The sequence below is a fragment of the Notothenia rossii genome (genome assembly GCF_949606895.1).
Source record: "Notothenia rossii genome assembly, chromosome: 9".
Lineage (NCBI taxonomy): Eukaryota > Metazoa > Chordata > Actinopteri > Perciformes > Nototheniidae > Notothenia > Notothenia rossii.
In genome coordinates this window covers 80,443,651-80,459,421 of record NC_136907.1, presented here as the reverse complement: position 1 = coordinate 80,459,421, position 15,771 = coordinate 80,443,651, and the positions used below count along the sequence as shown (strand labels likewise).

At 39.8% G+C, this 15,771-nt stretch overlaps 1 protein-coding gene across 3 annotated transcripts; it reads left to right on the top strand.

Moving 5' to 3' along the window:
- Nucleotides 1-4,605: 4,605 nt before the first annotated feature.
- dusp28 (dual specificity phosphatase 28) lies at nucleotides 4,606-15,282 on the top strand. Of its 3 annotated transcripts, none has more exons than XM_079649029.1 (4): nucleotides 4,606-4,724; nucleotides 5,758-5,963; nucleotides 9,451-9,649; nucleotides 12,033-15,282. In XM_079649029.1, exons 2-4 carry the CDS (start codon nucleotides 5,812-5,814, stop codon nucleotides 12,171-12,173), a joined length of 492 nt encoding a protein of 163 aa, XP_079505155.1. In that variant the 5' UTR covers nucleotides 4,606-4,724; nucleotides 5,758-5,811; the 3' UTR covers nucleotides 12,174-15,282. The 3 variants fall into 3 exon arrangements, with proteins under 3 accessions (XP_079505155.1, XP_079505156.1, XP_079505157.1); XM_079649030.1 differs by lacking the exon at nucleotides 4,606-4,724 and adding an exon at nucleotides 4,839-4,997; XM_079649031.1 differs by lacking the exon at nucleotides 4,606-4,724 and adding an exon at nucleotides 5,614-5,643.
- The last annotated feature ends 489 nt before the right edge of the window (nucleotides 15,283-15,771 follow it).

Genomic DNA, 15,771 nt, shown 5'->3' with positions numbered 1-15,771 from the left:
AAAGCAAGCAAACTCTCAATAAAGTATTATTTTATTTTTAAAAAATGTTTTGGGATTTCACATCAACAGGAAGTCCGGTTAACTCAAATGTCCGTGCGGAACAATACCCATATATCCGTGGGTGAATAATGTAATCACCACATTACACACATCCCTTCACATTTACATTTTTACATTAAAGTATTTCGTGAGGCCTTCTAAAATGTTTTTAAATATAATTAGGGTTGTAGTTGAAGAGTTTGTACATTATTGCGTTGCCTGGCAACCACAACCACACATGGATTAACATTGATTTAATGCATTAATGTAGCCTTTGTTTCTGCTAAAAGAGGTGTCGACCAGCTGGGGCAACAAGAAAATCTGCGAAATCGAGTGTGACTATTATAAAATAAATAATTATTATATTGATATTGACAATAACAACCGACCGTCGGGGAGCGTTCTCATGGCGTCTATTATCAACGCTATGGGAGGTCTATGAAGGTCTATGGGACGCCCTGCCCGTTGAGAACTGGCTCTCAAGGGGTACCCTGTGCGTAATAGAGTGACGGGGAGGGGCCCTGACCGTCCGTCAACATGTGACGGGCTGGGAGTGAGAACGTGTTGCTCAGGTTTACCACAAGGTGAGTTCCTTTTGATTTCCTGACTTCTTACACTCTCTCCAGCACAGGTTAGCTCTGAGTGTTAGCATGCTAATGTAAACACAGAGCATATTACTTCCAGAACACGTCTCATTGTTTCTGACAGCAACGTTTCTGATTGGCCCGTGGGGGTAAAGCCCGCCCACATTTGAGTAATGTGGTCATGACGCAGCAAATCTGGATCAGCTCCGTTGTTCCCCGTTTTTAGAGATGTGGGTACGGAGGAGAACAGAGAGGGGTTCATTTCCTGACACTTTTGTGAGTCTCCTGACACACCGGGGACACACCGGGGGACACACCAGGGACACATGTTGATGTAGAGAAGACATCGCTATCTATGTGAGTCTCCTGACACACCGGGGACACGGGGGACACACCGGGGACACACCAGGGACACATAGTCAGAGATGGGGTCGTTACTAAAAAAATGTAATATATTACATATTACATATTACTTTAAAAAAAAGTAATATATTACACTACTTCGTTGCTCTCTACATAAAGTAATTCGTTTTACTTACTTTACTCGTTACTTTACTCGTTACTTTACTCGTTACTTTACTCGCAGAGCACGTACGAACTGCGCATGCGTGAGTGGCAATAACTCTCCTTACCAGCAGGCGGCGGTAGTGTGTATTCGTCATTCAAAACAGGCAACAACCGGAAGACAGAGAAGAAGAACAGACTACGTGATATAAACAAACAACAAATAGCGTGTGCGTTAGCTTCACCTTAGCATGTGTTCTTTGCAGGTGTTGAGGTTTGACGTGGTGTTTACAGCAGTAGATAACAGCTTCTGGCCTGGACACAGTTTGCACCTCACCGTCACATTCCTGTCTATTCTTCGGACGAACTCAGAATAATGGGCATACCTCCACCCAAGCCCGCCTTAACCTGCCATCAGGCCCTGGGGCTGATAGTTTTTGTAGGCCCCCTATTTAAACAACAAATCAAAGTCATTTATAGCCTCGGCAGGCTCTGTGATCGCACTTCTCCACTCTGCTCTACACGCGCCTGGTCCTCTCCTCCATATGAGTGACGTATCGGGCCTCCCTCATGTATTTGTCCGGTTGCCGTTGGCTCCCCTCCACGTAGCAAGTCCTCGTCGTCCTCTCCATCTCCTCCAACAGATAATGTCCCTCCTGTCTGTTTTTCCTCTCCCGCTACTCCATCGCTATCAGAACCAGACGGCCTACTTGTCTCCGAGGCCCCGCGGCCGGCACCGCTACCGCTCGGTACAGAACTCATCTGTCCTTCCTCCTCATCCTGGCCTACAGGTTTAAAATAACCTGTAAGCTTCGGCATTTTTTGTAACAGCTGCTTGTCTCGAAACTCCTTTTCCCTCAACAATTTCCTTTTCCGAGCGCCACTCAAACTTTTTCTTCACTCAATCACTCGCAATTTGAATAAGTCACATGTGAAACATATTCTCATTCTGACGTGTGGGTGTTTGTGTATATTTGCGTTTGTGTGTATTGTGTTTGTTTCCCGGGGAAAACCCTCACGAGAAACACCGGCTGTTGTTATGCCTGCTGTGACGTCAAGTTACTCCGTTCTCCGCTTGTAATTATGCCGTTAAGCTTCAAAGTTGTATTTATCTTCTGAATTTGCCGAAACAAGTTTAATATTCTGAAAGCCAAGACTTTGTTTTTTTAAAATCAGATGAAAACAAACTGTAACGGACCTTGCTGTGTTATCTATCATTACTCTACGTCTTACAATAATAATTTCAGTGGAGGGAGGGGGGCGGCGCTGTGGAACAGCAGAGTGGCGAGGGAGAGCTGTCGTCTTCCCTTTACAAGAAGATTCAAAAATGTATTTATCGTGTGATTTTGGAAATGAAAGTTTCCTATTCTGAAAGCCAAGAATTTGTTTATTTAAAAAAAAAAAAAAACACCCGAAATAAAAAAAAAAGATATATTTTTTTTTTTTTTTTTTTTTTTTAATTGGCTCATGATAGGCCCCCGATCTCCGTAGGCCCCTGGGCTTCAGCCCAGGTCAGCCCGTGCATTAAGGCGGCCCTGCCTCCACCCCTCGAGAGTTATCGCTGACTCAGCCATGTCTATGCAGCACTGCACGCGGAGATGTGGACACGCAGATTACGTACATATAAACCTGCGGCGGAAACCCCTCTTGTCTGTCAGTGTGATTATGACTGATTTGAATAAGTAACAAAGTAACGCGCGTCGGGGCAATGTTAGTAACTGTAGTGTGATTACTGAATTATAAAAGTAGAGCGTTACACTACTCCGTTACCGACAAAAGTAATATTATTACAGTAACGCGTTACACCCAACTCTGCAGATAGTGATGTAGAGAAGACATCAGAAAGTGACTTTTGCATGATAGGAGACCTTTAAAGGAATAATATGTCATATTAAACTGTCTTTAATATTATATAATATAATGTACACCTCCTCCGGTTCCACTGTTACACCGACGACACCCAACTCTACCTCTCTACAAAAACTATTTCTGCAACCACCCACTCCCAGCTCACCAACTGCCTCGCTGACATCAACACATGGAGGCTAAACAACTTTCTGAAACTAAACTGAAACTAAACTACAAGGAGACGCAAAATGACCCAAAACAAACCAAAACCACCTTAAAAGATGCAAATCTATTAAATACAGACATTAGACAACAACAAGGAAAGTTAAAGCAACTAAAACAGAAGCAAAACAACTACAATACGCCAAAAGACTAATAGATGTTAAACGTAAACATTTTTTTACTCAAGACCTGAGTACTTCTACTTTTACTCTCAAGTACAAGACCTGAGTACTTCTACTTTTACTCTCAAGTACAAGACCTGAGTACTTCTACTTTTACTCTCAAGTACAAGACCTGAGTACTTCTACTTTTACTCAAGTACAAGGTTTCAGTACTTCTACTTTTTACTATATTAATACATTTTCTAGAACAATTATACCACTATTTAATATGTTGTGTATACCTGAACCTGGTCAGCTTTAGGACCCAGAGCGTCTCTCTCTGTGGGAAAGATTTAAAAATAGAAGCAGCAGTGAGGATCAGTTTGGGGGTCAGAGGAGACCTGGACACAGCGGGAGAAAACTGAACGAGACAGAGAGACTGTCCTCTGAAACACAGAGTCTACCTGAAGAGAGACTGTCCTCTGAAACACAGAGTCTACCTGAAGAGAGACTGTCCTCTGAAACACAGAGTCTACCTGAAGAGAGACTGTCCTCTGAAACACAGAGTCTACCTGAGAGACTGTCCTCTGAAACACAGAGTCTACCTGAAGAGAGACTGTCCTCTGAAACACAGAGTCTACCTGAAGAGAGACTGTCCTCTGAAACACAGAGTCTACCTGAGAGACTGTCCTCTGAAACACAGAGTCTACCTGAAGAGAGACCGTCCTCTGAAACACAGAGTCTACCTGAGAGACTGTCCTCTGAAACACAGAGTCTACCTGAAGAGAGACTGTCCTCTGAAACACAGAGTCTACCTGAAGAGAGACTGTCCTCTGAAACACAGAGTCTACCTGAAGAGAGACTGTCCTCTGAAACACAGAGTCTACCTGAGAGACTGTCCTCTGAAACACAGAGTCTACCTGAAGAGAGACTGTCCTCTGAAACACAGAGTCTACCTGAAGAGAGACTGTCCTCTGAAACACAGAGTCTACCTGAGAGACTGTCCTCTGAAACACAGAGTCTACCTGAAGAGAGACTGTCCTCTGAAACACAGAGTCTACCTGAAGAGAGACCGTCCTCTGAAACACAGAGTCTACCTGAGAGACTGTCCTCTGAAACACAGAGTCTACCTGAAGAGAGACTGTCCTCTGAAACACAGAGTCTACCTGAAGAGAGACTGTCCTCTGAAACACAGAGTCTACCTGAAGAGAGACTGTCCTCTGAAACACAGAGTCTACCTGAGAGACTGTCCTCTGAAACACAGAGTCTACCTGAAGAGAGACTGTCCTCTGAAACATAGAGTCTACCTGAGAGACTGTCCTCTGAAACACAGAGTCTACCTGAGAGACTGTCCTCTGAAACACAGAGTCTACCTGAAGAGAGACTGTCCTCTGAAACACACCTGCAGAAAGCTGGAGAGAAACAGGTGAGTCAGGCTGTCCTTGTGTGAGGCGTTCATTGACCGTTTTTATACATTTCTTCTTATTTCATTTAAAGAGCGTTTATTTCTTATTTTTAACTTAATTTAAAGTTTTTTTGTAATTTCGTATATTTCGTTTATTTTTGTTTAATTTTATCTCTGAAAATCATGTATTTCATTTTTTATATTTTCCCCTCTTGCCAATTATACATTTTGTGTTTGTCTGACTTTTCAGGTATCTGTGAGTACGGCAGCCTGTGAGGGTCATTTCTTTTTTAGGTGATTTTATTTACTTTGTATTTTTAAGCAAGCTGTCATTTTTTATCTTATCGTCTAAATATATTTGATTCTTCATTGAATTTTTTATTATAGGTCATTTTTCTTTGTGTCATATCAGCATTTTTAATTTATTTTGTATCATTTTATCTGAGATGATCTTTTATTAGATTGTTATATTTACCCACCTTGCCACACTTTGTCTGTCTTCAGGTGTCTGTGAGGGTCAGTTTGTTTTATTCTAAGTATTTTAGTTTTATTTCATAATATTGTTTCATTTAATCTGAGATCATCATTTATTTCATTTCATATTTTCTCACGTTGCCAATTATGCATTTTCTATTCGTCACACACCTGGTAAAAGTCCATTTACGTTTGGTGTCACGATCTGTCTGTGTTGTGTTTTGTCTTTTTCTGTCTTTGGTTTCCTGTTTTATTTTGAAAAGTCTTCACCCCCTGTCTTGCCTGTTGCTGTCTGTCTGTTTTCCCTCCTACCTGATTACCCGATTGTGTTCACCTGGTGCCCCTGTGTTTTCTCCTCCCTCCCGATCTGTGTCTTGTTTGTGTAATTAGTCTTGTGTGTATTTAAGTTCTGTTTTTTCTGTCTGTCATTGTTGGTTCATTGTTTGTCGCTGACTGTGTTCACGAGGTAGTGTTCTGTTTGTTCCTTAAACCTTGAAATACAGGTATTTTTTCTGTTTATTCTGCATTTGGGTCCTGCCTGCTTCACTCACCCTAACATTTTGTCTCTCTGACTTTTCAGGTATCTGTGAGGGTCAGTCTGTGAGTACGGCAGCCTGCGAGGGTCAGTCTCAGGATGCTGCAGCTATGTCAGGTGACCCGCTCTCTCTTCATCAGTAACTGTCGCTCCGCCTGCAGCGAGGAGCTCCTGCAGCGCGAGAACATCACGCTAGTTATCAACGTCTCCAAGAAGCAGCCGTTCCCCCCTGATGTCCAGAGATGGAAAACGTAAACACATCCTTTACTCAAGTAGAAGTGCAGATACTCGTGTTTAAAAATACTCTGGTAGAAGTACTAAACTTCTTTACTCAAGTCAAAGTAAAGAGGCTTTGAAATGTACTTCAGTAAAAAGTACCCATAACTAGCAGCTGTTTTAAAGAGTACCTGACCTCCCTTTATATTAATAGAACAATAATGTCATTGTTAGCTAATGAATGTTTCCATGGTGACCAACGGCAACATGACAACGTTTCCATTGGTCCCTCTTCTTTAGAGAAGACCAGGAAATGATGGATACACGGATCGTGTTCAAATCAATAGGCACGCAATGACTCTAAATAATAATGATCACGCCACCAAACACACATTCAGACTAAAGGAACCAGCCTGTTTGGAAAATGAGAGAAGTAGAAAGTATAGGTATTTGTGTTCAACATGTAAGAAGTAGAAAGTACAGGTATTTGAGTTCAACATGTGAGAAGTAGAAAGTACAGGTATTTGAGTTCAACATGTAAGAAGTAGAAAGTACAGGTATTTGAGTTCAACATGTAAGAAGTAGAAAGTACAGGTATTTGTGTTCAACATGTAAGAAGTAGAAAGTACAGGTATTTGTGTTCAACATGTAAGAAGTAGAAAGTACAGGTATTTGAGTTCAACATGTGAGAAGTAGAAAGTACAGGTATTTGTGTTCAACATGTAAGAAGTAGAAAGTACAGGTATTTGAGTTCAACATGTAAGAAGTAGAAAGTACAGGTATTTGTGTTCAACATGTAAGAAGTAGAAAGTACAGGTATTTGTGTTCAACATGTAAGAAGTAGAAAGTACAGGTATTTGAGTTCAACATGTGAGAAGTAGAAAGTACAGGTATTTGTGTTCAACATGTAAGAAGTAGAAAGTACAGGTATTTGAGTTCAACATGTGAGAAGTAGAAAGTACAGGTATTTGTGTTCAACATGTGAGAAGTAGAAAGTACAGGTATTTGAGTTCAACATGTAAGAAGTAGAAAGTACAGGTATTTGTATTCAACATGTAAGAAGTAGAAAGTACAGGTATTTGTGTTCAACATGTAAGAAGTAGAAAGTACAGGTATTTGTGTTCAACATGTAAGAAGTAGAAAGTACAGGTATTTGAGTTCAACATGTAAGAAGTAGAAAGTACAGGTATTTGTATTCAACATGTAAGAAGTAGAAAGTACAGGTATTTGGGTTCAACATGTAAGAAGTAGAAAGTACAGGTATTTGAGTTCAACATGTAAGAAGTAGAAAGTACAGGTATTTGTGTTCAACATGTAAGAAGTAGAAAGTACAGGTATTTGAGTTCAACATGTGAGAAGTAGAAAGTACAGGTATTTGTGTTCAACATGTAAGAAGTAGAAAGTACAGGTATTTGTGTTCAACATGTAAGAAGTAGAAAGTACAGGTATTTGAGTTCAACATGTAAGAAGTAGAAAGTACAGGTATTTGTGTTCAACATGTAAGAAGTAGAAAGTACAGGTATTTGAGTTCAACATGTGAGAAGTAGAAAGTACAGGTATTTGTGTTCAACATGTAAGAAGTAGAAAGTACAGGTATTTGAGTTCAACATGTAAGAAGTAGAAAGTACAGGTATTTGTGTTCAACATGTAAGAAGTAGAAAGTACAGGTATTTGTGTTCAACATGTAAGAAGTAGAAAGTACAGGTATTTGAGTTCAACATGTGAGAAGTAGAAAGTACAGGTATTTGTGTTCAACATGTAAGAAGTAGAAAGTACAGGTATTTGAGTTCAACATGTGAGAAGTAGAAAGTACAGGTATTTGTGTTCAACATGTGAGAAGTAGAAAGTACAGGTATTTGAGTTCAACATGTAAGAAGTAGAAAGTACAGGTATTTGTATTCAACATGTAAGAAGTAGAAAGTACAGGTATTTGTGTTCAACATGTAAGAAGTAGAAAGTACAGGTATTTGTGTTCAACATGTAAGAAGTAGAAAGTACAGGTATTTGTGTTCAACATGTAAGAAGTAGAAAGTACAGGTATTTGAGTTCAACATGTGAAAAGTAGAAAGTACAGGTATTTGTGTTCAACATGTAAGAAGTAGAAAGTACAGGTATTTGAGTTCAACATGTGAGAAGTAGAAAGTACAGGTATTTGTGTTCAACATGTAAGAAGTAGAAAGTACAGGTATTTGTATTCAACATGTAAGAAGTAGAAAGTACAGGTATTTCTGTTCAACATGTAAGAAGTAGAAAGTACAGGTATTTGTGTTCAACATGTGAGAAGTAGAAAGTACAGGTAGTTGTGTTCAACATGTGAGAAGTAGAAAGTACAGGTATTTGAGTTCAACATGTAAGAAGTAGAAAGTACAGGTATTTGAGTTCAACATGTGAGAAGTAGAAAGTACAGGTATTTGGGTTCAACATGTAAGAAGTAGAAAGTACATGTATTTGAGTTCAACATGTAAGAAGTAGAAAGTACAGGTATTTGGGTTCAACATGTAAGAAATAGAAAGTACAGGTATTTGAGTTCAACATGTAAGAAGTAGAAAGTACAGGTATTTGAGTTCAACATGTAAGAAGTAGAAAGTACAGGTATTTGAGTTCAACATGTAAGAAGTAGAAAGTACAGGTATTTGTGTTCAACATGTAAGAAGTAGAAAGTACAGGTATTTGAGTTCAACATGTAAGAAGTAGAAAGTACAGGTATTTGAGTTCAACATGTAAGAAGTAGAAAGTACAGGTATTTGAGTTCAACATGTGAGAAGTAGAAAGTACAGGTATTTGAGTTCAACATGTAAGAAGTAGAAAGTACAGGTATTTGTGTTCAACATGTAAGAAGTAGAAAGTACAGGTATTTGAGTTCAACATGTAAGAAGTAGAAAGTACAGGTATTTGTGTTCAACATGTAAGAAGTAGAAAGTACAGGTATTTGAGTTCAACATGTAAGAAGTAAAAAGTCGTCAGAAAAATAAGTAGTGGAGTAAAGTACTGATACCAGAAAAATGTACCGTATTGACCCGAATATAAGACGTTTTTTTTTTCCCTAGAAAATAATCTGAAAAAGAGGTGTTGTCTTTTCGACGTAATTACACTGTCACAACGTCAGATCGCGCTAAACGAGTGTTCCCCAAAAGCGAGACATCGTCTTAAAGTACAGTGACATCAACAGGAGAGAGAGAGATGGAGAGACACAGAAACCAACTTCGACAAAGTGGATCAGGAGTAGCAAGTTAATAAATAAGAGAGGCAAAGTTAAGATGCCAATGTTAAGATAATGTGATCAACGAAGTCATCAAACAACTAACGAGCAGCAAAAAGATATGGTGTTACTGAGAATAACGTTAGAAGATGGCGAGCCCAAAAAGACCGCCTTAAAAATGTCAAAGAAAAGCATTCCTCGATCCGGAATAAAAAAGGTATTCTTCCAAAAATGAGTGTTGAAAAAAGAGGTCGTCTTATATATCGGGTCAATACGGTGCTTAAGTGAAGTAACAAAGTATTTGTACTCCACTATGTCACCAGGCTGAGGATCCCAGTGTACGACGACCCGAACGAGGACCTGCTCTCTCACTTCGACCGCAGCGCAGACTCCATCCAGCAGGAGGCGCTGCGGGGGGGGCGGAGCCTCGTTTACTGCAAGAACGGACGCAGCCGCTCGGCCACCATCTGCATCGCTTACCTGATGAAGCACCGAGAGATGAAGCTGTTCGAGGCTAAACTGGTGAGGAACATCTGACACCAGCCAATCAGAGGACAGGATTTTAGAAGGGATAGTACTTTTCAAGCTGCCACCTTTACGGCCCCTACACACGGCGGCGTGCGTTGCCGCTTCAACGCTTCCGCCCATTCACTTTGAATGGGGTGACGTCACGATTCGCCGAACTGCATTGTGGGAGCAAAGCGTAGCTTCTCTCGCGGTGCTCGCTGCAAAAGTAGAGCAATGTTCTACTTTTGACGCCTTGACGGAGAAGTCAGCCAATCGAATCATATGCCAGAGCAAGCTCTAGCCAATCAAACCGCGTGCTTGTGTGTCTGGGGCAGGAAATTCATGTGATTGGTTGTTGGTCGCATTTAAGCCCCCCCCCCCCGCCGGCAAGCGACAACGCACGCCGCCGTGTGTAGGGGCCGTTAGCTTAGCGGTGGTGAAGTCATGTGACCGTGCTGTAGTTCCTTTATAGCCCAACGTTAGTTTTGAATCCAAAATCCAATAAAAAAAAAAATCCCATTAGATTTTTGACACCTCACATTAACTAAAACTGATTTATCATGATTGCATTATCATAAAAAATAGAGGTCTTAAAACCAAACTTCATTATTATCTCCTACCTTTGACAACCTTGCTATAGAAGTCATTTAAAAATAAACCTGCAGTAAAGTGAAAACAGAGGTCGAGATGGATACCAGAGACAGAGCAGAAGAAACGCTGAGTCAGCAGACACTGACGCTCATGTTTCGGGGGTGCCCTCTGAACACTGTGACGCTGCACATTTCATTTAAAGTGCTTTGTCTATCTCTAATTCTGCTTTGAGTAGAGACACTACACACTGATATACACCTGAACATCAGAGGAGAGGACTCTTTAAAGTAGAGACACTACATACTGATATACAGCTGAACATCAGCAGGAGAGGACTCTTTAAAGTAGAGACACTACACACTGATATACACCTGAACATCAGCAGGAGAGGACTCTTTAAAGTAGAGACACTACATACTGATATACAGCTGAACATCAGCAGGAGAGAACTCTTTAAAGTAGAGACACTACATACTGATATACACCTGAACATCAGAGGAGAGGACTCTTTAAAGTAGAGACACTACATACTGATATACACCTGAACATCAGAGGAGAGAACTCTTTAAAGTAGAGACACTACATACTGATATACACCTGAACATCAGAGGAGAGGACTCTTTAAAGTAGAGACACTACACACTGATATACACCTTAACATCAGCAGGAGAGAACTCTTTAAAGTAGAGACACTACATACTGATATACACCTGAACATCAGAGGAGAGGACTCTTTAAAGTAGAGACACTACATACTGATATACACCTGAACATCAGAGGAGAGGACTCTTTAAAGTAGAGACACTACATACTGATATACACCTGAACATCAGCAGGAGAGGACTCTTTAAAGTAGAGACACTATATACTGATATACACCTGAACATCAGCAGGAGAGGACTCTTTAAAGTAGAGACACTACATGCTGATATACACCTGAACATCAGCAGGAGAGGACTCTTTAAAGTAGAGACACTACATACTGATATACACCTGAACATCAGCAGGAGAGGACTCTTTAAAGTAGAGACACTACATACTGATATACACCTGAACATCAGCAGGAGAGGACTCTTTAAAGTAGAGACACTACACACTGATATACACCTGAACATCAGCAGGAGAGGACTCTTTAAAGTAGACACTACATACTGATATACACCTGAACATCAGCAGGAGAGCACTCTTTAAAGTAGAGACACTACATACTGATATACACCTGAACATCAGCAGGAGAGGACTCTTTAAAGTAGAGACACTACATACTGATATACACCTGAACATCAGCAGGAGAGGACTCTTTAAAGTAGAGACACTACATACTGATATACACCTGAACATCAGCAGGAGAGGACTCTTTAAAGTAGAGACACTACATACTGATATACACCTGAACATCAGCAGGAGAGGACTCTTTAAAGTAGAGACACTGCATACTGATATACACCTGAACATCAGCAGGAGAGGACTCTTTAAAGTAGAGACACTACATACTGATATACACCTGAACATCAGCAGGAGAGGACTCTTTAAAGTAGAGACACTGCATACTGATATACACCTGAACATCAGCAGGAGAGGACTCTTTAAAGTAGAGACACTACGTACTGATATACACCTGAACATCAGCAGGAGAGGACTCTTTAAAGTAGAGACACTGCATACTGATATACACCTGAACATCAGCAGGAGAGGACTCTTTAAAGTAGATACACTACATGCTGATATACACCTGAACATCAGCAGGAGAGGACTCTTGAACTCTTAGAACATTTATTGATCATTTCATTGTCTCTGTTTTCCTCAGAAAGTGAAGACGGCTCGTTATGAGATCGATCCGAACCCCGGCTTCCTGTCTCAGCTGCAGAGATACGAGCATGTGCTGAAAATGAGACGAGTACAGAAAGAGAGACAGAAAGACAGACAGGTGGAGAGACGGATTGACTGACTGACAGACAAACAAAGAGACAGAGACTTCCTGTCTGTGTCTCCGGTTGTGAATCTGACTGATTAAATCTCTGGTTTTTACGATGGTGTATTTGGGCCATTGTAAATTTAAAAAAAATGTTTTTATTAAGAGCTGGATAAATAGATTAACATTCTGGAAAAAAATCTGAATTTTCTTAGATTAAAGTCAAATTAAATCCTGAGTTTTTATCTAAATTTGTAAAATGAAGTGACTTGGTTATCAGGCAGAAAACTAAAACTAACATTTAAGTTTTATTTTGTAACTTTATGAGTTTTTTTTCTTGTTAATTTTCAGACTGTAACCTCAGAGAGTTTCCACATTTCCCCCATAATTTATGATTTCAGTATCTCTTAAAATATTTGAGTTTAATCTCCAAATTGTTTTAGTTCTATTTTGAAAAATAGGCAATTTTATTTCAGAGATTTTCCAAAAATGAACCTTCTTAATGTACGAAAGTTCTTGAGTTACTTTTTTCTGTACATTTAAACTTTAATCTAACTAATGCTGTGATTTTTGATTACATTTTTTACCAACAATGGCCTGAATACACGTCGTCAAATGTGATGTTAAAACAGACGGAAAGGTCTAAGCAGTTTATTTAATTTAAAGCAGCTACAAAGGTCCAGAGTTTTGCAGTTCAATCACACCAACAAAAAAAGCAAAAAAAGAGAATTATGCAAACAATAAAATAAATAAAACCAGAGTGAAATAAATAAATAAAAATAGAGACTATGACGTTAGGGCTGTGCAAAACATTAATACACATTATACCTGTTATTTAAAGTAGTTTACTCTACAGTTTGAGTGATATTAGTCAAACAGGTAGACCTCACACCTGTGATAAGAGCTTTCTCTTTTTTTAATAAGGGCTAATTGTTATTCTAATCAACTATAGGTTTATTTTTTCAATATCAAAAAGCAGCAAAAGGCTTTAATCATTAAGAAGTGCAGCTTATTAGTCAAGATAGGTGTTTCCTCGTTATTTTACTATAGTTAAAACATCCTGAAAAGTTTCTTTAAGGATTTCTTTTTTGTATAAACCTAAAAGTTGCCGTACCTCTAAAACAGTATGGGTGAAGTTCCACCTTCTACCTCTAGGTGGAGACACTTACACATTATTTTTTCCTCCTCATATTTTAACATTTGTATTTACCGCCTTCTGGAAGCACACACACCAACTCCGGCAGGATGTATATCAGTGTGATCAGTACTGTTGACGAGTTATTGATCAGCTGCAGCACAATACATAACAAACAACAGCAAGAGCCACTCAGAGAAGCAAAACAACAACAGGAAGTCTCTGAAGGTTTCTCATTTCTCTAATTCCCCTCCTCGACTCCTATCCTTGTGTCTTAGTTGAAATCAAGGAGGGGAACCGAGGGTTCGAGGAGCTGAGGAGGGGAAATTAGAGGAATGAGAAACCTTCAGAGACTTCCTGTTGTTGTTTTGCTTCGGTTTTTTGTTGCTTTGCAATGTTTTTCTTGTTTTTATATTTGTTTACATTAGGATTACTTCTTGGTAGTTTTGCATCATTTTCTAGACGTCTTTTTGAGCTTCTTCTGGTGGTTGTTTTGCATCTGTTTGTTTGTTTACATGTTGCATTACCTTTTGGCAGTGGCGAGCCGTGACTTTATACCTAGGCCCTCTGGTCCCCCCCCTTCCCTCGAGTTATTACGTCACAGCGTATACTTCAGTGGAATATCAAAACAACGGCCCGGGGTGCAAAACGCATCAATGGCAGCGACCCTCTACCAAACAAAACAACACCTGTAAATAACCCTATTTGTGTTCTTTGAAATTGAAAAGGATATTGCATTGTGTTTGTTACTTTCGTTGAAGTGTATGTCTTAAGTGTAATTTGGCATGCTTTTATTTTGAAGGCGAGTTAACGCTGTTGACAGGAAGTTGTTGTTGCTATGGAAACAAGAAAAGTTTCGTGCGGACCTTGTCATAAAGTCCGCGATAATAACACCCACCCATTTAGAGGGAACATATGATTGATCAATTGTACTGTCATCTGGCATTACTCTCTCGTTCAGTTACTACAGCTGGGCCCTCTGTGAATTCACAGCAGGACGTCCAGCAGCTGCTGTCTTCACCTCGCAGAGACGAGCTTCTTTCACTTAACCCTTCACATTCAAACAGGAACTGAATAGGCAGATTCAAAGGATTTATTTATTTGGAAATGTTATTTTAAATACAATTAAATCAAGTTACTTTGGTAAAACTAATGAAAAATAAAACCAAAAATACATATAAAGAAATATATAAAAACAAATTATATATATATATTTTTAATGTTTTTAAATATTATTTTGTCGAATATCTCAGGCCCTGACGGCTCGCCACTGCCTTTTGGTTGTTTTGCATCTCTTATAAGAAATATAACTTCTCTTTGTGTTTGTTTTGCTTCTGTATTTTGTTGTTTCACATCTGTTCTTGTTGCTTTTATACTTCTTTGTTTACGTTTTGCATTACTTTTTGGTTATTTTGCATCCCTCAACTTTTTCAAAGTTGTGCATTATTTTTAGAAATGTATCTATACTTGTGATTTTCTTCTTCTGTATTTCGTTGTTTTGCAATAATTTAATTCACATTTTGCACATCTTAGGATCATATGTGTTAAACTGTGCTTAGTGAATAAGTCAGAAGTTAGCTCAGGTTAAGACACATTATTCTAAAGTGAAGTCGTGGCCTTTTAGCATTAAAGTAGCGACAGTATTAGCACTGCAGGATATTCACAGAGCTTCGGAGACTAATATCAGATCGTAGAAGTAATTTCATCTAAAGCTCTGATTAAAGATGTTTGGATCAAAAGATAAATATTAGGAATCAACCTGTGTGTGTGTGTGTGTGTGTGTGTGTGTGTGTGTGTGTGTGTGTGTGTGTGTGTGTGTGTGTGTGTGTGTGTGTGTGTGTGTGTGTGTGTGTGTGTGTGTGTGTGTGTGTGTGTGTGTGTGTGTGTGTGTGTGTGTGTGTGTGTGTGTGTGTGTGTGTGTGTGTGTGTGTGTGTGTGTGTGTGTGTGTGTGTGTGTGTGTGTGTGTGTGTGTGTGGCTGTATCTATGTCCTTAAATAAAGTGATGTGACCAGCTTCGTCTGTGAGTTTCAGATTCATTCAAAGTTAACGGGGCTCTTTTCCTCTCTCCTGCAGTGTGTTCTATGTTAGTGCATGTAAATGGTCTCAAAGGCTAAAATCCCTTCAGAGGGGGTTTCTCCCAGCGCCCGACACGCCTCCATTGAACTCTTTTCTTTACTTCCGGAAGTAGTGACATCACTTTGTAACACTTGCGCTCCTATTGGCTACCGCTACAACACATTGTACGTGATAGGCTAAGGGGCGGGACAACTCTAAGCAGGTTGACCACAACAGAGCCGGCCAGCTAACCAATCAGAGCAGACTGGGCTCTGGTTTCAGACAGAGGGTGAAAAGGGGTGCTGCAGCACAGGCAGTAGGAGGAAAGTCACGTACAATGTGTTGGAGCGCTGGCCAAGAGGAGCGTGAGTGTTACATAGTGATGTCACTATGTTCCTGAAGTAAACAAAGAAGTTGAATGGACATTTTTCAGGCAGGACACT

Excerpts from the sequence above, each read along its gene's own strand:
- dusp28 (XM_079649029.1), top strand. The coding sequence starts at position 5,812 with ATGCTGCAGCTATGTCAGGTGACCCGCTCTCTCTTCATCAGTAACTGT. Across the intron at positions 5,964-9,450 it reads GATGTCCAGAGATGGAAAAC|GCTGAGGATCCCAGTGTACG; the intron begins GTAAACACATCC and ends CTATGTCACCAG. Across the intron at positions 9,650-12,032 it reads AGCTGTTCGAGGCTAAACTG|AAAGTGAAGACGGCTCGTTA; the intron begins GTGAGGAACATC and ends TGTTTTCCTCAG.